The following is a 24,195-nucleotide window of genomic DNA, read 5'->3' as shown; positions in this document are numbered from 1 at the left end:
GGGGCTGGGGGCGTGGCCAGGGGAGGTGCGTCACGGGGAGGGCGTGACGCGGCGCCGCCATCTTGGAGCGGAGGGGCCGCGGGGCCGGTGCCGCCGCCCGCCATGCGGGGCCCGGCGCCCGGCCGGGAGCTGCCGGAGGACGCGGAGAACGAGGACGATGTCTCGGGTAGGCGGTGGCGGTGGGGGGGGCGGCAGGGGGGCTTGTCCGGTCCTGGGCGCTGCCCAGCTCTTTTTAGCCCTGGCATCCCCGCGCCTCCCGAGCGGGCGGTGGTCGCGGCGTGTTCCGCTGCCAGGGCGGCTCTGGCCGCTGCGGCTTCCCCTCGGGGTGATGCAGATCCTCTGTGGAGCCGGGTCCCTTCCAAAGCCGCTTCTCCGGAGGAACAGAGCTCCTTGCTGGAGCCCCAGGGGCATGGTTTGGAGCTGAAGAAGGAGGCAGAGACGTCTGCGAGCACCTGCGGGTGTTACTCATGTATAAGCGTAGAAATACCCAATAGAACCGTTGGTGTTGGCGCTGCAGGCAGCCATGGGTGGCCGGGAATGGACAGGCTGGGTTTGGAGGTGGTGGGAAGGTGGGAGCACACGTTGGAATAGGCACCTCTGCCCTGGCCAGGTGCCCGTGTCGCTCCCTGAGCCTGGAGCCACAGCAGAGCAGTGTGTGGCCATGGCCACACCTCCCATGTGAGGTCTTCCTCTGCTCCTTTCACCTCCTGTTGCATCCACTTTAATGGGCTTGGAGACCTGAAAGGCAGAAGCCCAGCACTGGGTCAGCTCCTGGTGCGAGGGTCTCCAGGAGAGGCCGTGGAACTCCACATCGTGGCCTGAAGCTGCTGTCCCAGTGGGAAGATGAACATGGTGTCCCCATACGGTCCAGCTGCGTGAGCTGTCACTTCTGTCCCCAGAAGAAGATGATGGGGTGCTGGAAGGACTGGAGGAGTTCTTTGCAGAAGAGCAAGTCGTGCAGAAGAAAAAGAAACCCAAGAAGCTGAAGGATGGCAAAGCTGCCAAAATCAAGCGGCGAAAGAAGGAGGTAATGCTGCATCGGGGAGATGGAGCTGGAGGCAGGCTGCTCCATGAGCCATGGTACCATCCGTTCCTGTAGGTTGAGGCCCCTAGGCACGCGCTGCTGTGGCACCTCCTTGCTGTCATCTCTGGGGATGGGCAGTCAATCTTTCTGGCACATCCTGTGCCGACGCGGTGCCTGGGTCTGGTGTTTTAAGGAGGTGGGATGCAAACCTCGTCACTGAGGGTGCAGCTGAGGCAGGGACTGGAGCTTCTGCAGATGTTGGTGTTGGCCACCCTCATCCAGGGCATTTTGCAAGGGAGGCAGTGTAGGGTCTTCTGGGATTTGGCATGTGGAAGGGTGGTTGGGTCTTCCGTGGGAAAACAAAGCCGAGGTGGTGTGTCCTGGAGGATCCTTCCTGAGGCTGTGCCAGGTCTGCTGTCTGGTTGGAAGGTTGGGATCAATGTGGTCCTGGAGCAGGGCTGGCTGCTGTGCTGCTGAGTTAGTGTGGGGAGTCCCTCAGCCCCTTCCCTTCCCTGTGATGCTGTACAACAAGAGGTGCCCCCACCCTTCCCTTGCCAAAGCAGGGCTCAGCGATGCTGCTCTCCAGCCGCTCCCCGAGGGATCTGTGGGAACAGACTGATTGGATGAGGCAGTGCCTTGAGGTGCTTTTGCCGCTGTCATTCTGCCTGCGTGGCGTTACCTGCAGCCGCTTCCAGGAGTCCTGGCCCCGAGGAAGCTTTTTTCGCTTGGTGGCCATGGTGATGGGTGATGATGTTCTCTTTCTGCAGAGAGCACACAAAGCTGGCTCAGGCCCTCTGCCTCCCTGTGCTGCTCCATCGTTGGAGGCATTTTTCTATGCTGCTTTTCTGCAAGGGGGGGGAATAAAATACCGCCCATGGTAAATTCCCCTCTGTTCATTTTCTGGCAGTGGCAGCCTGCCTGAGCCCTGCAGCCTGTGCAGCTCATGCAGAGTCCGACTGCTGCCTTATTGGGGTGGGGAGGAACCAACAGGCTGAATGTCGAGTGTGCTTTAATTGCCTTTTGTGGGCAACGTTAACCGACCTTGGCCCTGCCTATGGGAGACTCCTTGTCCAGCAAAGCCCGTGGGAAGCAGTGAGGAGGCACCCAGCAGCACCCAGGCTGCTGTTTGGACAAGGAGATAAAAGGTTGGGGGACCTCGAGTGGGGCTTCCTTTACCTGAACTCCTCCTCAGGAGGTTTGTGGGATCAATGGCCTTGCCCCCTGCTAGAGGAGGTGGGAGTGAGGTACGAGATGCGGTGCCAGTGCCTGCACCACGACGGGCTCATGCCCTGTGTTCCCATGCGGTGTGGCCACTGGAGCAAGGGGCAGGAGTGGGAATTCTCTGCGCCAGCGGCAGTGGGACTCACTCGGTTTGTGGTGATGCTGGTGGGAACTGATGCTAAAACCCCAGTGGCACCTGTGTGAAGCTGCGGTTTGAACCTCGGCATGGGGAGATGAGGGAGCGGAGAGGGGGGGTTCAGCCCGTACTGCAGCAGTTACCATGGCAACCAATTACTCTGCCAAATTACAACCGTGCCGAGCCCGGGGCTCGGGCTGTGCCCAGCCGAGGGGTGCGGGCGGATGGGGCTGTCCGCGGTGCTGAGCGGGCGCTGTCCACGGTCCTGCCCCGGCTCTGTCGCTGTCTGAGCGCGGTCCCTCCTGTCTGCGGGCAGCAGAAGCACTCACCAGGCTTCCAGCATCTTCTCACCCTCCTGCTGAGGCTGCTGTGACCGAGTCTCACTGGAGACGGGAGATTCTCAATGGCCTCCTATCAACTTGCTCTGCTTTAGTACCCATTTCCAGCCTCTGTGTGCATCCACCAGAGCTGTTTGGCTCATGTGGCAGCTGGAATCCTCCTGTGGTCACACAGCTCTGCTGCAGCACAGGCTGTCCAGCTGGGAGGGAAAGCAAAACAGCAACCAAGCAAAACCTGAGCACCACATCTGTCTGTCAGCTTAGAGATTACACGTGAGCAAAGAGACCTTCTCTTCCTGGCCTTTAGTTTCTCACCCTTTCACACGCACTTGACGTCTGCAGCCTTATTCACATAAAACTATAAGCAAACACAGGACAGAACATTATATGTTACCTGTGTTATATCAATTGGAAGTGTTGCTAAAGCGTTGCCTACCTGACTATTTAGCATCTTTTAGCAGATTTGATTTACTACACAGCTATTTTTAATATGCAGATTCACTTCCTTGGCCTGCTCTCCTCTGGTTTTCTGTTCATCTGGCCACTCAGCAGAGCAGTACTGGGACCCTGTGGTATTGCAGTGACTGGGCACTTCCAGAGGAGCATGTTACAATGTGGAGGCAGAGCTGGCATCCGGCGGCATGGCTGTGACTCAGCATTGCTTTTCTTGTCCCCCTCAGTGAACAAGTCTTGAGGCAAAAGCATAAAGGCTCCATTCCCATATACCTTGGCTTAGATGAGCTTTTCCACACCACGGTTCTGTCTGTGTGGCATGAATGTCTCTTCTTGTTCTCAGTGCTTCCTTAAGGCATGGCTTGCCTGCTGTGAGCAGATGTGTTTATAGTGCTCCTAGGATGGAGAGTGGGAATGTGACTGTTTGCAGGTGGGGATCTGGGGCAGAGGGGAAAGCTTCACACAATGGCCCTGAAGAAATGGTTCCAGATGATCCAGGGTTTTCCTTCTGTCTGTGTTTCCCATGGGCAGGTGCTTCTTCCTGTTCCTGAATCTGATTTTTGTGCTGGTTTACCCAGTGTAATGGCAGGGTTATTCGAGGGAGCATTGGCTGTGGCTGGTGACAGCCCTTGCTTTGTGCTAGTTGGGAGGGTCATTGGAAGAGAGTAGAGGTGGGGAGAGGGCCTGGTCTTCCTCCAGTGTCACTTTCCTTTTTAGGGGAGCAATGATGAAATGTCAGACAATGAAGAGGAGATTGAGGAGAAATCCGAGAGCGAAGGGAGTGATTATTCCCCCAACAAAAAGAAGAAGAAAAAACTGAAGGACAAGAAGGAGAAAAAGCCAAAACGGAAGAAGAAGGATGAAGAGGAAGATGATGAGGATGGAAGTCTAAAGGTACCTTTCCCCCAGGCTGATGCTAGAATATGAGACCTCAGGGTGCAGCCAGATTCCTGCAAGTTACCTGCCTCAGAGCCCAGCCGTGTTTTCTGTCAGTCTCCTTGTGCTGGTGGATAAGTTCTCTTGGCATAAAGCGTGGCCCTGGTATGTTTGCCCTGGGTTTGGCAAGTTGTTAAATCACAGAAACAAATCTCTGCATGTTACTGACTAGGGAGCACGTTTGATACGCAGCATGTGACGGACCCGGCCTCATGTTGCTCATCTGCAGAGCTGCAGTCATTTAGTTAATGATCTTCTCTAAATCTGCAGGAGCCCAAGAGCTCAGCTCAGCTGATGGAAGAATGGGGCCTCGACGATGTAGATTACATGTTCTCAGAAGATGATTACCATACCCTGACTAACTACAAGGCTTTCAGCCAGTTCCTCAGGTAGGGAACCATAGGTCTGGATGGGGCCTTGTGTGTTCTAGCTGAGGCTTCGGTGTTACTCAGCCAAGCGGGTGAAGTTTTGAAGTCAGCTCTGCACTATGAGCTCCTTGTTGCTTCTCCCCACCTGACTCAGTCCTCAGGGTCCCATTTTAGTTGCAGGATTGACTGGAAAGCAGCTGAAATGTTTGTCTCTCCCTCTCTCCAAACCCCTTTTGTTGTGTGTGCCTGTTTGGAAAGTGTAATGAGCATCATTAAACCTGAGCATCAGTGATGGATTTGTGTGGGAACAGTGAGCTGTTCAAACCACCACAGGTATTTTGGGGTCTCTGAAGAAGCTGAGCTGTGCCCCCTTTTGTGTATGTCCTCTGGTTTCTGCTGCTCCCTGTGGGCCACATCAACATGCTCTATGGACATGCTGGGTTCTTGGGCTGCAGCACCAGCACACAACAAACAGGAGCGGACCTGCATGAAGCATTTCTGTTACCGTATGGTTCTCCCTCTGCCCTTCAGGCCTCTGATTGCCAAGAAGAACCCCAAGATCCCCATGTCCAAGATGATGACGGTGCTGGGTGCCAAGTGGCGAGAGTTCAGCTCCAACAACCCATTCAAGGGGAGCTCGGCAGCCGCGGCTGCCGCGGCCATTGCTGCAGCTGTGGAGACTGTCACCGTGGCCCCGCCGCCCCCTGCCAGCCCCCCACCAGCCTTGCCCCCCGTCATCAGGAAGGCAAAGACCAAGGAGGGCAAGGGTAGGTGCCAGCCATGGAGGGTGGGTTGGAGGTGATCTGGGGGTTTGCAGGGTACCAAATGAGTCTTCTGCTTCTCCAGGTCCAGGCGTGAAGAAGAAAATCAAGGGCTCCAAAGATGGAAAGAAAAAAGGGAAGGGGAAAAAGATGGCAGGCTTGAAATTCCGGTTTGGAGGAATCCCCAGCAAAAGGAAAAAGGGCTCCTCTGTAAGTGTGTGGGGTCCTGGGGGTGGGGATGTGGCAGGGAAATGCCAGGACAAGCCTTGCCCTAGAAGCTTCCCTTGTGTTGAAGGTGTTGCAGCACCTTTGTTCACCCCTTTGATAGGGAGCTGTGTCCAGGCTCGGATCTGTAAAGATGTCGTGTCCGGACACAGTTTCTGCTATAGCCAGTCACCACATTTACTTCTAGTAGTGAGGTTGGTGGTGCCACCGTTTCACACCTGGTTTGCAAGAGGATTCTTCAGGGTGTGCACTCCAGCTGAACCCTCTATCAGAGGGAATTATCAGATGCTTTAATTACCTGAGTGAAGCTGCCCTTGGGCAGCACTGCCATCCTACAGCACAGCCCAGGGCTGCCAGAGCTTCTCACTGAGAGCCCAGCAGCAGCCTGTGCTGCAGTTTGGGTGCTGTGCTCCTGTCAGCACACCACTGTCGGGTGTGTTTTAAATAGCAGAGCTTTTTAAGGACTGTATCTCATTAATAACTATTGACTAGGGGTGGGACTCTTGTAGGTCTTGATAATGCTATTGATCAAAACCCCATTAGCTCATCGTTATTGGGGATCGCTGGCTCTATAGCTGCATTTCATGTAACACAATCTGTCTGTAAGTCATTTTGTGCGTCAGAGGCTGAAGCAAGAGGAGCAATGAGAGGCAGCCACTTGCTGCTGCAGGTGTTCAGTCACTCAGCATGGAAAGTTCATCCTGTTTCTGGGTACGCTCTTGATCAGTGCATTTGCCTTTCTGAGAGTTACAAAGAGCTGGGCTTGCTCCTGCAGCTGGAGCACTAAGTACCCGCTTAACAGTGTGCAGATCAGGGATTTGCATGCCAAAGTCTCCAGAATAAGAATCCAGATGTGGTGTTGTGTTCTGATGCTGTTGGATGCTGGGCCTGCCTAACAGCTTCCACATTAGAATGAAGTTCAAGCGTGGATCCCCTTGTGCACACGCACAAACAGGCTGACACAGGCTGAAATGAGTGTTGAGAGAGGGAGAGAAGTTCTACCCCAACTGTGCAAGGCTGGGAGTAGGGGTTGTCCCCTCCAATGCCTGTTTTGGGTGTCTGCACCAAGCACAATGTGATTGCAGCAGAGAGCTCTTGCAGCACAACAATGCCTGGGAGATGCTGAGCCTTTCCCAGCGTGCCTGCCTGGCCGCACCATGTGAGTGGGGATGATGGGCTCCAGGAAACCCAGAGCCCACCTCTTGTCAGGGGAGCTGAGCAGGGACTTGGCACATTGATTTATGTATTTTAAATGTGCTCTGAGTGATTGCACCTTGATGCTGTGAACTGCATGAGCTGCCCCTGTGCTGTGCCTTCGGGCTGTAGAGATAGTCCAGACCTCCATTTATTGACTGCCTGCCTGGGGCCTGACAGAGGAGCTTTCCCTGCTTCCTAATGCCTCATGGACCATTCCTATGAACCTCACCTGTTGGGGTGGCACTCGCCCTGTCGCTGCCCTGCTGCTCTGGCTGGCTTATTCCTGAGGAAGAGAGGGTGCCCCAAGAAGCTTGGCACTGGTCGGTGATTCCATGGGGTTTATGTGGGTGCTGGGGCTTGTTGGGCTGTGGAGCGGTGTTCCTGGGATGCACTTGGGCTGCCCGTGCTTTGGTTTTTCCCTCTGCAGAGCGAAGAGGAGGAACGGGAGGAATCCGACTTTGACAATGCCAGCATCAACAGCTCCTCAGTGCGCTCCGAGTGCTCGGCTGGCCTGGGGAAGAAAGGGAAGAGGAGGAGAAAGAAAAAGAGGAGTAGGCCATCCTTTGTACTCTGTTCTTTCTGTTTGGACTTCCCTCTTCAGCTGGTGCTTTCCTGGCCTCTGCAGCCCTGGGCTGTGTCTGGCACTGGCTTGATGTGCTTGTGCTTGTCTCTGTGTGCGGTGTGTGAGGCGCTTTCCTGGTATCAGTGGGCTTGTGCCTGCCAGGAGGCAGTGAGCGGATCCTGCCATGGGATGCTGGCTCTCCCTGCAGTGCTGATGGTGGTGGAGCTGCCTGGTGGCAGGGCTTTTCCATTGATCCAGTCAGCTTTCCCTCTGGAAAGGATCCGCTGCCCTGCCTCATCTTGCTGCCTGCTCACAGCATAGCCCCATGCCTGCGCTGTGGGCACGAGGGCTGCCTCACAGGCAGCGGGTACCTACCTGCATGTGTGACCCCACCAGGATTTGTTCTCTAGCAGTGATTTATAGGGCTTCCAGGGAAGTGATCTTCTGAGGAGCAGCCCCTGGAGGGACATGGCTTGTGGCAAGCTCCCGGTGGAGCAGGACAGGCTGTGGGTGAAGAAGTGTTCAGACAGGGGACTTCTTGCCTGTGTGAGATGTGCTTTGGTGGATGTGAGGTGTTGATGTAGGAATAGGGAGGCACGTGAACAGTGGTGGAAAGCATCTGTCGGGTCTCACAGTGGTTGCGTGGCCACGTTTGTGTCCGTCTTCCTTCCTCCCTTCCCTTGGGAAGGCTGCGGGTGGATTCTGTGCCCTGGCACCTCCATCCCTGTGCTGCTGTTGAGAGCAGCTCCCCGGTGCTGCTCTTCCTGGCTCCCCACGGTGTCTGTCTCCTGTGCTGCAGGATGTGCGCTGCCTTTCTGCCTTGCGCCCTTGTTCGGGATGAGGTGCTTCGAATGCAGGCGCGTCCTGTGGCCTCTTAACTTTGCCGATGCGTTTTTGTTTCTGAGAAGTGGAAAGGCAGCTTCTGGGCCGGTGGACAGTCAGGGTGTGATGCTAGCCAGTGTCCCCATCAGGTGGTGAGGCCGGGCTGGCTCCATGTCTCGTATGAAGAGCGTTGCTGCTTCTCCTTCTGGCTCGTTGCCCTTGTGCCGGAGCCAGGCAGCTCCCGTTTTGTGTCGGTGGAGTGGAAGGTTGGAGGTCAGTGCTGGGAGTTTGTGTCAGAGCTGGTGTTAAGATGAGCTTTGGTGGCACTGCAAGGCCTCGTTCCCTCCTTTTGCCATCTGTGCTGGGTTGAGATCGCTCCTGCCTCTGGCAGTGAGCACCAAGGAAGAGCAGAGTAGTCCTGGGAGAGGAGTCCTCCTCCTCGGCCGTGTCACCCTTGCATGGTGCATTTGCAGTTGGTGGCGCTGGTACCTGGGGAGGTTTCTCTGACTGGCCTCCCTTGCAACCTCTCCAGGTTCTGGCATTCTCCATTGAGAGCCTGAAGGAACCAAAGGATGATACAGTGTGCTGAGAGAAAGAGAGACAGAGGTGAGATGATGCTGTGTGCAAAGATGAACTGTGGTGCTGAGGGACAGAGAGGTAGGGGGACGTAACAGGAGGGGTCCGAGGTGAAGCGCTTTCCTTATTTCCTTGCCTGTATTGTAGAGGAGCAAGTGTCCCATTCCCTCTGGGAGAGCCAGCAGCTCCCCATTCCCCTGACCCTGTGCCTGTCCTTGCTTGCAGCGGAAGAAGGGGATGGCTATGAGACAGACCACCAGGACTACTGCGAGGTGTGCCAGCAGGGAGGGGAGATCATCCTGTGCGACACGTGCCCCCGTGCCTACCACCTTGTGTGCCTGGATCCTGAGCTGGAGAAGGCTCCCGAGGGCAAGTGGAGCTGCCCCCATTGTGTGAGTGGGGTCGGGCCCATGGGTGCAGGCGGGCAGGTTGTGGGAGCCCTCAGTGTTACACTGGTTGTGCTCCCTCAGGAGAAGGAGGGCATCCAGTGGGAGCCGAAGGAGGAGGAGGAGGAGGAAGAGGAAGGTGGTGAGGAGGAGGAGGATGACCACATGGAGTTCTGCCGGGTGTGCAAGGATGGAGGGGAGCTGCTGTGCTGTGATACCTGCCCATCCTCCTACCACCTCCACTGCCTGAACCCGCCACTGCCGGAGATACCGAATGGTGAATGGCTCTGCCCGCGCTGCACAGTGAGTGTCACAGCATTCCTGCCCCATCCCTGCTCCCGCACCCACCCAGCCACCACTGTCCCTTGCACCAGGGTCTCACCTCAAACTGTGCTCTTGCCCCTTTGCTTTCTCTATCCCCAGTGCCCTCCCTTGAAGGGCAAAGTCCAACGCATCCTGCACTGGGCCTGGAAGGAGCCACCGGCCGTGCCACTGCCGCCCGTGCTGCCCACCCCGGGTACGGAGCTGCCTCTGCCCGTGCCAAAGGTGCTGGGGGGGATCCCAGAGCGCGAGTTCTTTGTGAAGTGGGCAGGACTCTCCTATTGGCACTGCTCCTGGGTCAAGGAGCTGCAGGTGAGAGCGTTGGGGTCATTGTGGTGCCCCTGCCCTGCTCGCTGCCGTGTGGGCTGAGCACGGCTCCCTCCTGCAGCTGGAGCTGTACCACACCGTGATGTACCGCAACTACCAACGGAAGAACGACATGGACGAGCCGCCGGCCTTCGACTACGGCTCTGGAGACGAGGACAGCCAGAGGGAGAAGAGGAAGAACAAAGACCCCCATTACGCCAAGATGGAGGAGCGGTTCTACCGCTACGGCATCAAGCCTGAGTGGATGATGATCCACCGCATCCTGAACCACAGGTGAGGGGCTGTGTGCCAGGGGGGCATGTGGATGGGCCACGGGGAGGTGTGTGCCGGGGTGCCAGAGCCCCTGGTAGTGCTGGCACTCAGGGATGCTGTTGCAGGCCAGGAGGGGGACCACAGCGGTGAGTACCTACAGTTGTGCAGGTGAAGCTTGGAGCAGCGTGTTTGTCCTCCCTGCAGGTTTCTCTTCATTCTCGGCACTCACACTGATGGTTTGCATGGTTTGCTGAGCCTTTGGGACTCCCTGCTGCAGGGTTTCTGTTCTCCCCGTCCTTCACCAAAACCAAAAGCTCAGGCGGGTGGAATTTCAGCTGCTGGCGTGTTTTGAGGTCTCTGTTGCCTCAGAGGTTTGTTCCCAAGGTGAAGCCAAGGCAAGAAGTGGATCGATGCCTGCCTATTTTGACTTCTGCAGTGTTGCACGTTACAAAATACAGTGAATTATCCCAAAGGTGGATGCATGGAGTTGTTCCACTCCTCCCCGGTCATTGAGTCCCTGTTACAGCTCAGTCACTCCGTAACTTTCTGCTGCAGCCTGGTGATGGGTTTGGCTTCCATCAGTCATGCCCCATGGCTGCTGCCGCTCCCTGACACTGCTTTGGACCAGCAGCCTGATTCCATGTCGGTGATTTGTTCCTCTCGGAAACCATGCAGCTCCTCCACACTCCCATCAAGGATGAGGGATTTGGGTACAACACTTATCAGAAAGGAACATTATTCCCACTTCTCCCCCTGATAGTGCTCAGGATAAAGGAGCTTGAGCAGGTGCCTGACTCCCTTATGGAGCCTTGACATTTGCATTTCTTTTCTGTGCAAGGGATTTCCTGCCTGTGAAATGTGCTGTGCAGATGGTTTGGTTTTGCACGGAGCAGCCAGAGGCACCTTTTTGTTGGAGTTCTCCATTTCAAGTGGCAACTTGAAATTTCAAGTGGCTCGAAGGCAGCTTGGCAGAGAATAAATAAAGCTGCTGGGTAATGTTCATGTGAGCTTTACATTGTCTGCTCAGCACTCAAAGGCTTTTTTCCCTGTGGGCATGTAGTCAGGCTCAGCTGTGTGTTTGTTCACAAAGCAAAACTTGACATAGCAGTGAATGCTGCAGGAGGAAGAGGGTGAGCGCTGGTTTCCATCCAGTCCTGGTAAAGCAGGAACATGGGGCTGGTCAGTGGAAGGGATGAGCAGCCTTTAAAGCTCAGCAGTTAACATCTGCAGCAGATTAACAGGCCTTTCTGATGGAAAGGTGAATACTTGCTTTGTGTTTTCCTGCCTATGCTTGGATGCCATGGTCTGCAGGTGGAGGCAAAGGAGTTCTGTGGCAGCAGGCTATGGATAGCTGCTTCCCGGGGCTCTCAGTTCACTGATGGACTTCCCATGCTCTGTATTACAGCTTCGATAAAAAGGGAGATGTCCATTACCTGATCAAGTGGAAGGACCTGCCCTACGACCAGTGCACCTGGGAGATCGATGAGATCGACATCCCCTACTATGAGAACCTCAAGCACCTCTACTGGAACCACAGGTACTGGGGTGGATCCACAGCCTGGGTGAGCCGGGCAGAGCCAGGGCAGCCTGTGAGGTGTGAGGGATGGTTTGGAATGTGCTGGCATCGCTCACAGGGACCCCTCTGCAGTGGCCAAGTGCTTTTGGAAAGCCAGTCCTCCTGGAAGGCCTTTCCAGGGCTGCTGTTCTCCAGCCTGTGCTCACCGCACTTAGGAGCAGCTCCAAGGGGCTGCTGCCTCTCTGTTTTGGGGAGAACCACAGTAATCTGATGAAATTGCCATTCTTCATTTTGGGCAATGTTGCAAGGGAAAGGACTAGATGCCATGTGTGCCTGTGCTAACTGGGCCAGGACAGCTCCTGTGGGGAGAGGGGCAGTGGAGTTTGAGGCATTCTTATCCCTCTTGTTTGGGAGCTGGGAGAGGAAACCTGCCTGCCTCTTCCTGTTGCAGGGAGCTGATGCTGGGGGAGGACACGCGCCCTCTGAAGAAGCTGAACAAGAAAGGGAAAAAGCTGAAAGAGGAGAAGCTGGAAAAGCCTCCAGAAACACCTCTCGTGGATGTGAGTGAGAATGACAAGGGGCAACGCAATGGTCTGTGAGAGGGAGGTCAGCCTGGGCCCTATCCTGTTACATTGGTCTCCTCTAGTTCCTGGTTTCTTTCATCCAAAGCTCTGGGGTAGCTTTGCTGTGAGGAGCCCGAGGACTGTGCTGTGCTGGGACCATATCTGCATCTCTTCTGGGGCTGTTGGGTGTCACAAGGCTGAAGAGAGATGTGCCTGGCCACTGAGAAAGGAGGGGGAGCTGGTTCTCACTGCTTTGTGTGGTGTCTTGTCCTTTCCAGCCTACGGTGAAGTTCGACAAGCAGCCGTGGTACATCGACACCACGGGCGGCACGCTCCATCCTTACCAGCTGGAAGGGCTGAACTGGCTGAGGTTTTCCTGGGCCCAAGGGACAGATACAATCCTGGCTGATGAGATGGGGCTGGGGAAGACCGTGCAGACTATTGTGTTCTTGTACTCCCTGTACAAGGAGGTGAGTGGAGCATCAAATGGGTCTCCAAGGAGGCCGAGAGCTGCTTCGTATGGGGAGAACAGCTTGGACTTTGTGTTCCCGAGCAGGGCCACTCGAAAGGGCCGTATCTGGTCAGTGCCCCTCTCTCCACCATCATCAACTGGGAGCGTGAGTTTGAGATGTGGGCACCTGACTTCTATGTGGTGACTTATACGGGGGACAAGGAAAGCCGGTCGGTCATCCGGGAGAATGAGTTTTCCTTTGAAGACAATGCCATCCGCAGTGGGAAGAAGGTCTTCCGGATGAAGGTGGGAGCCAAGTCTATGACCTACCCAGCAGCTTTAGCCAGCAGTAAGAAGGGGATGGAGCTGAATTAGACCCAGAGAGGGAGGCTGGTTAGGTCCTGACCCAGCCCTTTCCCAAAGAGGGAAGCTGGTGCTGTTACACATGCAGGAGATTTGTGATGGGCTGTAAAGATTCTGCCAGACCCTTCTTTGTGCCTGTAGTTCCCTGCTCGGTTCTAATGTTTTGCTGGGTGTTGATTTTCTGCTGGCACAGCTCATGCCTTGACCTGTTTCTCCTTGGACCCCATGCAGTGAAGGTGGAGGCTATCCCATTCCCTCCTCCCTTATCCTGGCTTTTCTCTCCCTCTGCTCCTCCAGAAGGAAGCGCAGATCAAGTTCCATGTCCTGCTCACCTCCTACGAGCTGATCACCATTGACCAGGCGGTGCTGGGCTCCATAGAGTGGGCCTGCCTAGTGGTGGATGAAGCACACAGGCTGAAGAACAACCAGTCCAAAGTAGGTAACAGGCATTTGGAGCTGCCTTTTGGTGGATTTGCTCCCTTTAACATCCCCTGGCATTAAATATCTTTCAGCTGAGAAGGGACAGCAGCCTGGGTGTCTGCCTGGCAGGGCTTTGATGGGCTGTCATGGAAGGGAATTGATCCTTCTCCTTCCTTTCCCTGGGGTTAACGCAGTCTCCAGCCTCTGGGGCCATCACACGATCCCCAGTGCAGGGGGCAGATGGGGTGATCAGGGACATGCAGGATTGCTGCCTGTGCTCTCTGGGGATGGCTTGGAGCAGGACATGGGAGCTGTGGTCCGGCTCCATGTGTCAGAGGGCACTGCTGAGTCTCCATGTGCACGGTCTGCAGAGTCCCCACAAGTAACCAGCTCCTCAGAGCTCCCTTCACCTCCTTTCTTTTCCCAGTTCTTCAGAGTATTAAATAGCTACAAGATCGATTACAAGCTGCTGCTGACCGGGACCCCGCTCCAGAACAACTTGGAAGAGCTCTTCCATCTGCTCAATTTCCTGACTCCCGAGAGGTTTAAGTGAGTTGCTTTAGTTCCCTGCTCCAAAGAGGGTGAATGGTGGGACCCGGTCTCCTGTTGAGTTGCTCAGCAGAGGTTTCCCAGGACTCATGTTTGGGAGAGGGGAGCTGGATCCCATTCCTGATGTGCCAGTGCCCCTGGTCTGCACTGGCAGGCAGGTGGCAAAGCTGCTGCACGCACGTTTAATGTGACCCCAGAGTTAGTCCTGTGGACTTCTGCTTTTGGGTTCTGGTGGTGGCTATTGCCTTGCCATTGGTCAGGAGCTTTGTGGGTGAGGAGCTAAACCCTGCCTTTTCTTCCCTTTCTGAAGAGGCAGAGGTGCTTTGGGGAACTTATCAGACCTCATACTAGTGCGTTTAGTGTGACTTTTTCCTCAGCCAGCAGTGCAGCTCCTTGGTTTGGCTTTCGCCCTTCTTGGATACAGTCACAGGAGTGGTGTTCTTTGCCATGAGAGCTCTGCCCTTGTTTCTAAGTCATAAAGAGATGTCTTTGCTCTCGCGTGTCCTGTTAGCACTCAGCACTGTGGTTCTGGCTGCTTTCACAGTAACCTGGAGGGGTTCCTGGAGGAGTTTGCAGACATCTCCAAGGAGGACCAGATCAAAAAGCTTCATGACCTGCTGGGTCCCCACATGCTGCGGCGGCTCAAGGCCGACGTGTTCAAGAACATGCCGGCCAAGACAGAGCTGATCGTGAGAGTGGAGCTGAGCCAGATGCAGAAGTGAGTAACCCCAGCACAGCAACTGGATGAATGGAATGAAGGTGCTGCAAAGGCTGGAGCAGCTCTGCTCTGGAGCCAGGCTGAGAGAGCTGGGCTGGGGCAGCCTGGAGAAGAGAAGGCTCCTGAAGGGGAGACCTGAGAGCAGCTCCAGTGCCTAAAGGGGCTGCAGGAAACCTGGAGAGGGGCTTGGGACAAGGGCCTGGAGGGACAGGCCAAGGGGAATGGCTTTAACCTGCCAGAGGGGAGACTGAGATGAGCTCTTAGGCAGAAGCTCTTCCCTGTGAGGGTGCTGAGGCGCTGGCACAGGGTGCCCAGAGAAGCTGTGGCTGCCCCATCCCTGGCAGTGTTCAAGGCCAGCTTGGACACGGGGGCTTGGAGCAAGCTGCTCCAGTGGATTTTAGCTTGGAGCTGCCCTGTTTATGGCAGCCGCAGGCCTGGCTGGCTCACAGGGATGTCCCTCCCCTCCCTGTTCCTGCAGGAAGTACTACAAATTCATCCTGACGAGGAATTTTGAAGCCCTGAATTCTAAGGGCGGTGGGAACCAGGTCTCGCTGCTCAACATCATGATGGACCTGAAGAAGTGCTGTAATCACCCCTACCTCTTCCCTGTGGCGGCAGTGGTACGTCAGCTCTGTGTGCACCGTGGACGTGGTTCTGAGCTTTGTGTTGGGGGCTGTGTCCATGATCTTGCCTTGGTTAATGGTGTGGGTCTGCAAGGCCAGGATTTTGTCTTTGGAACGCACATTAGTTTCTCTGAGGGTTGTCCTTTGAGAGGCTGACCAGGATGCCTTTTAGGAAGCCCCGGTTCTGCCCAATGGATCCTACGATGGGAATTCTTTGGTCAAATCTTCTGGCAAACTGATGCTGCTCCAGAAGATGCTGAAGAAGTTACGGGATGGGGGTCACAGAGTCCTGATATTCTCCCAGGTGAGTGTAGGGAAAGAGTAACTATAAATACATTTTTAAAGGGTTTTTCTTGTTCTGTGTGAGGATTTGGAGTGGATGGAGATAGCGGGAAGAGCTGGTGGCAACAGTGATGTTTCAAACCCCTGTCGCCTAGGGATCAAGAGGAGATAACAGTAACAGTGCTGCCTTTGGGGAGGGCAGTTCAGACCCAATTCCCTCATGCTGGCAAAGCTGCCTGTAAAGGATGAGACACGAGTGTCACTCCGTGGGCAGCTTCCTGTTGGCCGTACTCTGTTGGTGGTGGTGCCACCATCACCTTGACCTCTGGGCTGCGGGGGGTAGCAGGGAGCCAGGCCACTTGGAGCTGCTCCTGCCAGGGTCTCCTTGCCCTGCAGATGACGAAGATGCTGGACCTGCTGGAGGATTTCCTGGAGTACGAAGGCTACAAGTACGAGCGGATCGACGGGGGCATCACTGGCGGCCTGCGCCAGGAGGCCATCGACAGGTTTAATGGTACTTGTGCTTCTGCCTGTCTGAGGGGAGGACGTGGGGTCACTCCTTGCCTTCCCTCACCAATGGTTCCATCCCCAAAGCACAGTTCTGCTCCTTGCCATGCACACCACGCTCCTTGCTGTCTCACCCATTGCCACCTGTGGGTTTGTCTTTCTCAGCTCCTGGTGCTCAGCAGTTCTGCTTTCTCCTCTCTACCCGCGCTGGTGGTCTGGGCATAAACCTTGCTACGGCCGACACAGTCATTATTTATGATTCTGACTGGAATCCCCACAATGACATCCAGGTTTCTGACTTTTCCTTTTCCCTCCCATATCGTAAGTACCTCTGGGGCTCTGCTCTGTTCGCAGGGCAGTCCGTCTCTTCCCTCGAGAGCTCTTGTCTGGGGGGCATGTTTCTGCTCAGCAGCCCCAGTCTTGCACCCATGTCATGGGCTGGGAGAGACCTGGCACTAAACCCAGCTCTCTTCCAAGGGCTTCTTGCTTTCTCCTGCTGGTTATTCCCAACCAGGTGCCTCCTCTTTGGGGAGCTTCCACTTGTGTTTCCCAAAGCCTGGGGCAGACCCTGGCTAACGATTCAATGTCAGCAGGAGTGGGCAAGCAGCCAATGCCTCCACAAGTCATGGGAAAGCAAAGAGCAATGTGTATCCCTGCCCTGCCCTCACGTGCAGGCTGGCGGAGTGGGACGTGTGGCCCCTCAGCAGCTCCATGCTCTGCCTGCAGGCGTTCAGCCGTGCTCACCGCATCGGGCAGAACAAGAAGGTGATGATCTACCGCTTTGTGACCAGAGCCTCCGTTGAGGAGCGCATCACGCAGGTGGCCAAGAGGAAGATGATGCTCACCCACCTGGTCGTCCGCCCAGGGCTCGGCTCCAAGTCGGGCTCCATGACCAAGCAGGAGCTGGATGACATCCTCAAGTTTGGGACAGAAGAGCTCTTCAAGGATGATGTGGAAGGTGAGGTCGGGAAGCAGTGGGGATGCTGTGCACGCGGCAGGGCCTGGGGCTCACTCTCTGACCCCGCAGGCATGGTGTCGCAAGGACAGCGCATCGCCATGCCGGATGCTGTCCCCCCTTTCTCTGACACGCTGTCAACCAAAGGGGGTGCAGTGACTCCTGGCATGAAGAAGAAGCATGGTGGCACCCCACCAGGTCTGTAGCCCCCCCGTGTTTGGGTGACCCATCCCCTCCTTGGCCCATACCCGAGCTGTCTACACACAGTGATCTGAGCTTCCATTGCCCTGGCTTTGCTCTCCAGGTGACAATAAGGACGTGGATGACAGCAGTGTGATCCACTACGACGATGCTGCCATCTCGAAGCTGCTGGATCGAAATCAGGATGCAACTGATGACACAGAGCTGCAGAACATGAACGAGTATCTCAGCTCCTTTAAAGTGGCCCAGTATGTTGTGAGAGAAGAGGACGGTGTGGTAATGTGACTAGTATCATGTCTTACAATCGCACCTCTTTGTACATCCCTCTGTGTTCCGTTCCCTTTCCCTCCTGTGAGCGTTCCGGCGCGGGGCAGGGCTCTTTCTGCTCTGCCTGTGACTGCTGTTCATTGTTCCAGACCTGGGGTCCTGGGGCTGATGGGGCCGCCGCAGTGAGGAAGCACAGTTGTCCTGGTCCTGTGCCACCCATGGTGCAAGCCAAGCTCTGTCCCTGTTGGCACATGGGGCTGCTTATGTACTGTGCTGCTGCCAGTTGTTTTCCTGCCTTGTTTCCTTCATCTGTTGTGGGAGCTGATGGCAGGCTGATGCTTGGGGAGGTCTGTGCAGATGTATGGTTTCTCCCTTGACGTGAGTGTGAACACTGCAGGGTGGGATGGGTGTGGAGTTTGGAGGAGCTCTTTCTGGCTGGGAGCTTCTCCCAGCCCTTCGAGAGCCTTGCACCGAGGTCAGTACATTCGGGCAAAGCCAAATTCCAGGCAGGGGCTTGGAGCCTTTCCCCTTCTTTCCCTGGAGTGCTGTTAGAGGATGGGGCAGTGGGGTGATGCTGCAGGTCTGTGGCTGCCCCATCTCAAACCTCTTGGCTCTTGCTTTGCAGGAGGAGGTGGAACGTGAGATCATCAAGCAAGAGGAGAATGTGGACCCTGACTACTGGGAGAAGCTGCTGCGGCACCACTATGAGCAGCAGCAGGAAGATCTGGCCAGGAACCTGGGGAAAGGGAAGAGAATCCGCAAGCAGGTCAACTACAACGACACCTCTCAGGAGGACCAAGGTACAGCCACTGCTCTGCTCCCAGTGCCCAAAGGACTTATTGGCTGAGTCGATGTTGCCTCGGGGTGTCCCTCCCAGGCAGGGACCTGCTGCTTGGGGCCATCTCCTACCCTGTCTTCCCTTGGCATCTGCAGAGTGGCAGGACGAGCTCTCTGACAACCAGTCAGAGTATTCCATCGGCTCCGAGGATGAGGATGAAGACTTCGAAGACAGGCCAGAAGGTCAGAATGAGTTAATGCGTTTGGTAGTCCATGGGGTTTTGCCCTGCGGGAAGCTGCTGGCAGCAGGGTACAGCAGGAACGCTGGGTTGGAGAGGATGTCGTGCTTCTGGGCCTCCATACAGGGGGAGGTGTCCCCATGTGCTGCCAGGTGAGGACATTCGCATGGCAGCCCAATGGGCTGTTTCCTTTGCTGGCCGTTGCCGGACCATGGTCTGGTCCTTACATAGAACGATGGGGAGCACCGGGGGCCAGCGGGATGGGTGGAGGGGACTGGAAGCTTTGGGCCTGGAGCGGATGCAGGAGGTTTGGCCATCCTTCCTTGCTGCCTGGGCTTGTCCATCACTGGGGCTGCTTGGCTGTAGGTGGCAGGAGACAATCCCGGAGACAGCTGAAGAGTGACCGGGACAAGCCTCTCCCTCCTTTGCTGGCAAGAGTTGGGGGCAACATCGAGGTGAGTGTTGGCCTCAACCAGAGCATGACCAGCACAGTCATGGGGCTGCCCTGGAGTGCTCTGTGCTGAGCCTCTGGCACATTAGTCCTGGTCCGGCCTTTCTGCAGCAGCCATGAGGCTCTGAGGTGCCACATGCCACCGAGGCCATGCTGTGATCCCAGTGATGCCTCTGCCCCTGCAGGTTCTTGGCTTCAACGCCCGCCAACGCAAGGCTTTCCTGAACGCCATCATGCGCTGGGGGATGCCGCCCCAGGACGCCTTCAACTCCCACTGGCTGGTGCGGGACCTGCGAGGGAAGAGCGAGAAGGAGTTCAGGTACCGGAGAGCCCGGGCAGGCGGAGGGAGCTCTGTCCTGGCTCTGGCTCTTGTCCTGCTCTGTCACCAGCTCTGCTGTGATCCCCAGGCTGGGCTCAGGTTTTCTTCCCTTCCACAGGGCGTACGTCTCCCTCTTCATGAGGCATTTGTGTGAACCCGGGGCGGACGGTGCCGAAACCTTTGCGGATGGCGTTCCCAGGGAAGGGCTGTCCCGCCAGCATGTGCTCACTCGGATCGGGGTCATGTCACTAGTAAGGAAGAAGGTGGGTGAGGAGGGTTTGAAGTGCGTTGGTTCAGGTACGTCCTGGAGACCTGTGGGGTTCATGGGGTGCTGAAAGCTGCTCCCCAGGGATCCCATACTGAGTCTCCAGGCTTGGAGCACATCCAGCTTTGTCAGTGTGCAGGGGCAATGCAAACTGCCTTTCAAACCTGCTGCTTCCCTACTGCGAGGGCCACAGCATCAGCGGGTGTTTAATGGTCTGGCTGGCAAAACAGAGGAATCACACTGGGGACCTGCTGGGTCTTGGAGCTGGGGTGTGAAGTGTCCCCGGTGGTAGCGATGCTGCTGCTCCATCAGTTGTGATGCCCCTGCTGGGTCTGACTCAATGTTGTGTGTCTGCCCCAGGTCCAGGAGTTCGAGCATGTCAATGGCAAATACAGCACCCCAGATCTGATTCTTGACGGCCCGGACAGCAAGAAGTCCAGTGAGATTGTGTCTTCAGATCCCAACACCCCTATCCCGGCCAGCCCAGCACACACGGGACCCATCTCCCTCACTGGTAGATGTTCCTGTGGGCTTCTGGGGGGTTGTGGCTTCGGGTTGGCTTGGCAAGGGGGGTGAATGAGGCAGAGCCCTCTGCAGCCCATCCAGGCTCTTCCTCACTTTGCTGTTGCTGCAGACAAAATAGAAACACAGCTCGGGTTCCAGGAGGAAAGGGAGCAAGTGGAGCAGAAGTGCAGGAAGGTGTCTGAGAGCCAGGTGGGGTGGCTTCCTTCAGTGTTTACCCTGGGAGACCCGATCGTGGTCTATGGGGAAGGTCAGAGCTCCCCAGGGAGGGGGCAAGGCTGGGCTGACCTGGGTGGGTGCTTGATGTTAAGGTCCCTGCGAGTGCTGAGAAGGTGGAAGGTGAACAGCACCCAGAAAGCTGCGACAGCAATGAGAAACCGAGGGATGAGAAGCAAGAGGAGAGTGAAAGGGCTGCGCCTTCTCCTGAGCCACTGGTGAAAGGTGAGTCTCTGGGGCTAGGGTGAAGGAATCCCCTCTTGGCCATGGCCTGGGCTTCTGCAGGGCTGTGGCACCCAGCACTGAGATGTGCTGGAGCAGTTCTTGAACACACAGGCAATAAAATCACCCTGCCCTAAAGGGTGAGCTCCCAGAAAAGCGTTTTCCACATCGAGCTTTCCTCATAGGCCTGTTCCCTTCTGCAGATGAGGGGATTCAAGAGAAAGAGAAGTCTTCGGAGAAGCCGGAGTTGAACAACAGCCCAGGGGAAGGGGAGGACAAAGAAGTCAAAGCAGGTGAGGTGCGAGGAGGCTTTGGGGCAAGAAGTGCCTTTTCCAACAGTGATGTTAGTGAGGAGTTCCTGGGGGAAAGGAAGACCCTGGTCGGTTTTTCAGTGCAGTATGATCAGACAGCACCACTTCTTGTGTTTGCCAAGCAGAGGACCCCAAGGCGGAGGAGAAGGAGCAAGGTGAGGCTCAGCAAAACGGTGACAAAGAGGAAGAGGAGGATGGGAAGAAGGATGACAGAAATGTGAACTTCCGATTCATGTTCAACATTGCCGATGGTGGCTTTACAGGTAGGAGCAGGAGGGTCAGAAAGGCCAGAAGGGATGTGAAGGGGCTGCAGTGGGACAATGCTGGCTCACAGCTCGATGCCCCCCTGGGCAATGCCATTGCTGTCCCTGCCTGCAGCACGGTGCAGCCCCACTGCCTGACCCTGCTGTCCTACTTCCACAGAGCTGCACACGCTGTGGCAGAACGAGGAGAGAGCTGCCATCTCCTCCGGCAAGATCTACGACATCTGGCACCGCCGGCACGACTACTGGCTGTTGGCAGGAATCGTCACGTACCCTTTGACGTGGTGGGGCCGTGCCTCCTGCTGACAGCAGTGAGGGCAGGGGGGTCTCTGCGGGGTTCAGGGAGGAGTTTGGTGCTGAGGTGGGGATGCTGTTTGCTGGCCAGTTCTCCCCTTGACGCTCCCTTGGCACCAGTCACGGCTATGCCCGCTGGCAGGACATCCAGAACGACCCGCGCTACGTGATCCTGAACGAGCCCTTCAAGTCAGAGATACACAAAGGGAACTACCTTGAGATGAAGAACAAGTTCCTTGCCCGGCGGTTCAAGGCGAGTTGCAGGTCCAGGGCTGGTGAGTCCTTACCAATGGGGGGGACCAGAGTGGTGCCGCAGAGCCATGGGGAGCCCATCAGTGCCGGCTGGGACCAGGCTTTGCCAGGGGCTCGTGGTTGCCAGATCAGAGCTGGGTTTGGTCCCAAGGAGCTCATGGGCACTGTGGTGCGTGGACTGGGGATGGCTGCCATAGGCTCATCTCTGTGAATGGGCCAGTGCTCTGTCTGGGTGATGGCTGTGAAATACTGCCTGCATCTCCTTCTGGGATGCTCAGTGTCTGAACGGGATGAGAAAACATAAGGGCTAAGCCTGTTCCCCCAGTAGTTCTTGGGAGCAAGGCCAGTTGGAGCACATAAGGGCAGAGGCAGCCTAGAGCCCACGGGGCAGCACTGATTTACATTGGAGCGGGATCTGAGCCTGAATCTTCCCCTCCTGTGCCTCCCAGTTGCTGGAGCAGGCCCTGGTGATCGAGGAGCAGCTGCGGAGGGCAGCGTACCTCAACATGACCCAAGACCCCAGTCACCCGGCCATGGCCCTGAACGCCCGTCTGGCTGAAGTGGAGTGCCTTGCCGAGAGCCACCAGCACCTCTCTAAAGAGTCCCTGGCTGGGAACAAGCCCGCCAACGCCGTCCTGCACAAGGGTAGGTGCAGGCAGAGCAGGGTGGGAAGGGGAAATCCAACCGGGAGGTTGTCCCCGTCTCCTGTCTCTGAGCTGCTGGAGCTCACTGGGACACAGGGTGTCTGTGTCTCGTGGGTGCCCCCATGGCCTGATCCTGGCTCACTGTGCTCGCAGTGCTGAACCAGCTCGAGGAGCTGCTGAGCGACATGAAGGCCGATGTCACGCGCCTGCCCTCCATGCTGTCCCGCATCCCGCCCGTGGCCGCCCGGCTGCAGATGTCGGAGCGGAGCATCCTGAGCCGCTTGGCCACGCGCGGCGGGGAGCCCCCGGTGCAGCAGGTCTGTGGGGATGGGGATGGGCTGGAGCCCCTCAGTGGGGGGGCAGCAGTGAGGCCAGGGCTGCAGGTCAGCATGCATCCTCCCTCTTTGCCTCCACAGGGCTCCTTTGGCTCATCCCAGATCTACAACAGCAGCTTTGGGCCAAATTTTCGAGGTCCTGGGCCGGCCGGGATTGTCAACTACAGCCAGATGCCTCTGGGGCCGTATGTGACCGGTAGGTCTGGGTTTTGAGCAGATGCTCCCTGGCAGAGAAATCCAGGAGTGGATTTGAGGGCCAGGAGCATCGCTGAAGGCTGCCGGATGAGCAGGGTGCTTCCCCTTCTCTCCACAGATATTTAGGTGTTCCCACGATTTTGCCCCCAGCTCCCGTTTCCAGCTGAGGTAAGATGTGCTCCTGCTCCGTGTTCCATGCGCCAGGGTCTGTGGGACACAAGAGAAGCTGTGGCTGCCCCATCCCTGGCAGTGTTCAAGGCCAGGTTGGACACAGGGGCTTGGAGCAAGCTGCTCCAGTGGAAGGTGTCCCTGCCCGTGGCAGGGGTTGGAGCTGGAGGAGCTTTAAGGTCCCTTCAACCCAAATCAGTCCATGATTCTATGATCCTGTGACATGTGCAGACACATGATGGGGTAGGGGCTGTAGTGGTGTCCCCCTCATGCTGCTGTCTGGATGCAGACTCAAGTGGGTACCAGCACTGGAGGCAGGATCCTTTTGGAAGCCATTGCGCTGGCCAGGGGGGGGTCCCACACTCCCTCTGCCCCTTGTTCAGCACAGGGGGGGTCTGGACCCCCCTGACGGGCACCTCTCCCTCCCCTCTCCTTGCAGCAGCACCGGAGGAAGGGCAGGGGAAGGCGGCGTTGCCTGCGTGAGGATGAGCTGCTGCCGGGTGCTCCCGCTTCAAGTGTGCTTCAAGCGCTGTGGCCCCCCCGTGCCGCCGGGGCCGGGCTTCATTCGTGTACATTCTTTTGCACTTTCTTATGGAAGACTTGAAGAGTTTGTCTGGGCAGGGCGGGCCGAGCGAGGGGAGCCGGAGCCACCGGGTCCGGGTTTGGTGCCACGCGTGTGTGAGAGGGGAGGCAGGATAGGCCATGGGATAGGCCATAGGCTGAGGCACCCATCCGAGCTGGCTCTGGCTCCCAGGATTCCCCATCAGGTCCATTTCTACGTCCTCGTGTGTTTGAGCAAGTGCATGCCTGCTGCCAGCCCCGTGGCTGGAGCCCAGCCAGCCCGGTGGGAGCATTGGTGCATCCTTGGAGAGGCTCAGCACCAGGGTCCACGTGTGCCAGGCTTGGGGCGTGTGGATGGAGGTGACATGGGTGGAAGGGAGGAGATGGCTGGAATTGGGATGGGGCCACCCGTGAGCGTGGTGACACCGATGCCCGAGGCTGGCGGCAGCTGTGAGCGATGCCCCCGCGTTCCCTTCGTGCTCTGTGTGTCCTGGTTTCTGTTCTCTGTGTTTTAATAAATCCCTTGGGAAGGACGCAGTGGGAGCCTCGTGGGGGCAAGTGGCTGGGGGGGCAATGGGGGTCCCGCCATGGGGGTGAGGGGGGTTCCAGAGGCGGTCCCAGCCCCTGCATTGTCCTGCACACAGGTGTGTGCACACACACGTACATGCGCAGGGTCCATGGGCAGCCAGTGGAGCTGTCCTCTCCCAGCCCTGGCTCTTCCATGGGTGTTTTCTGCATGGACATACGGACAACATAAACGTGTGTGTGTGTAGATCTACACTGATATCACAGTTTAGATATAAATAGGTATTGATGTGTAGGTGTAGCTAAAGGTGTAGAT

General features: G+C 56.7%; 1 protein-coding gene across 17 annotated transcripts; it reads left to right on the top strand.

Annotated features, from left to right (window-relative positions):
• The first annotated feature begins 33 nt into the window (after positions 1 to 33).
• CHD5 (chromodomain helicase DNA binding protein 5) lies at positions 34 to 23,882 on the top strand. 17 transcript variants are annotated; one of them, XM_080631463.1, is made up of 42 exons: positions 34 to 166; positions 900 to 1,027; positions 3,890 to 4,066; positions 4,379 to 4,497; positions 5,008 to 5,243; positions 5,323 to 5,447; positions 7,087 to 7,210; positions 8,845 to 9,011; positions 9,090 to 9,308; positions 9,429 to 9,638; positions 9,715 to 9,926; positions 11,311 to 11,442; positions 11,873 to 11,981; positions 12,263 to 12,454; positions 12,541 to 12,741; positions 13,096 to 13,233; positions 13,646 to 13,767; positions 14,312 to 14,485; positions 14,964 to 15,105; positions 15,281 to 15,412; positions 15,787 to 15,904; positions 16,063 to 16,187; positions 16,624 to 16,855; positions 16,925 to 17,050; positions 17,157 to 17,329; positions 17,470 to 17,667; positions 17,946 to 18,120; positions 18,254 to 18,340; positions 18,703 to 18,791; positions 18,973 to 19,106; positions 19,225 to 19,369; positions 19,732 to 19,885; positions 20,006 to 20,085; positions 20,205 to 20,334; positions 20,517 to 20,624; positions 20,765 to 20,905; positions 21,066 to 21,174; positions 21,320 to 21,452; positions 21,901 to 22,096; positions 22,249 to 22,412; positions 22,512 to 22,626; positions 23,233 to 23,882. In XM_080631463.1, exons 1-42 carry the CDS (start codon positions 103 to 105, stop codon positions 23,274 to 23,276), a joined length of 6,099 nt encoding a protein of 2,032 aa, XP_080487589.1. In that variant the 5' UTR covers positions 34 to 102; the 3' UTR covers positions 23,277 to 23,882. The 17 variants fall into 17 exon arrangements, 15 of the variants coding, with proteins under 15 accessions (XP_080487589.1, XP_080487588.1, XP_080487584.1 ...); XM_080631462.1 differs by adding an exon at positions 22,744 to 22,793 and having other exon boundaries at positions 16,624 to 17,050; XM_080631458.1 differs by having other exon boundaries at positions 13,099 to 13,233; positions 16,624 to 17,050.
• The last annotated feature ends 313 nt before the right edge of the window (positions 23,883 to 24,195 follow it).

Source organism: Psittacula echo, assembly GCF_963264785.1.
Source record: "Psittacula echo genome assembly, chromosome: 17".
Lineage (NCBI taxonomy): Eukaryota > Metazoa > Chordata > Aves > Psittaciformes > Psittacidae > Psittacula > Psittacula echo.
Note: the sequence above shows the minus strand (reverse complement) of the source record. Positions and strands in the feature narration are given on the sequence as shown.

Coding starts and splice junctions, on each gene's coding strand:
- CHD5 (XM_080631449.1), top strand. CDS start 103: ATGCGGGGCCCGGCGCCCGGCCGGGAGCTGCCGGAGGACGCGGAGAAC. Junction 17,668..17,945: donor GCAGGCTGATGCTTGGGGAG/GTCTGTGCAGAT, acceptor CTTGCTTTGCAG/GAGGAGGTGGAACGTGAGAT. Junction 18,341..18,702: donor CTTCGAAGACAGGCCAGAAG/GTCAGAATGAGT, acceptor GCTTGGCTGTAG/GTGGCAGGAGACAATCCCGG.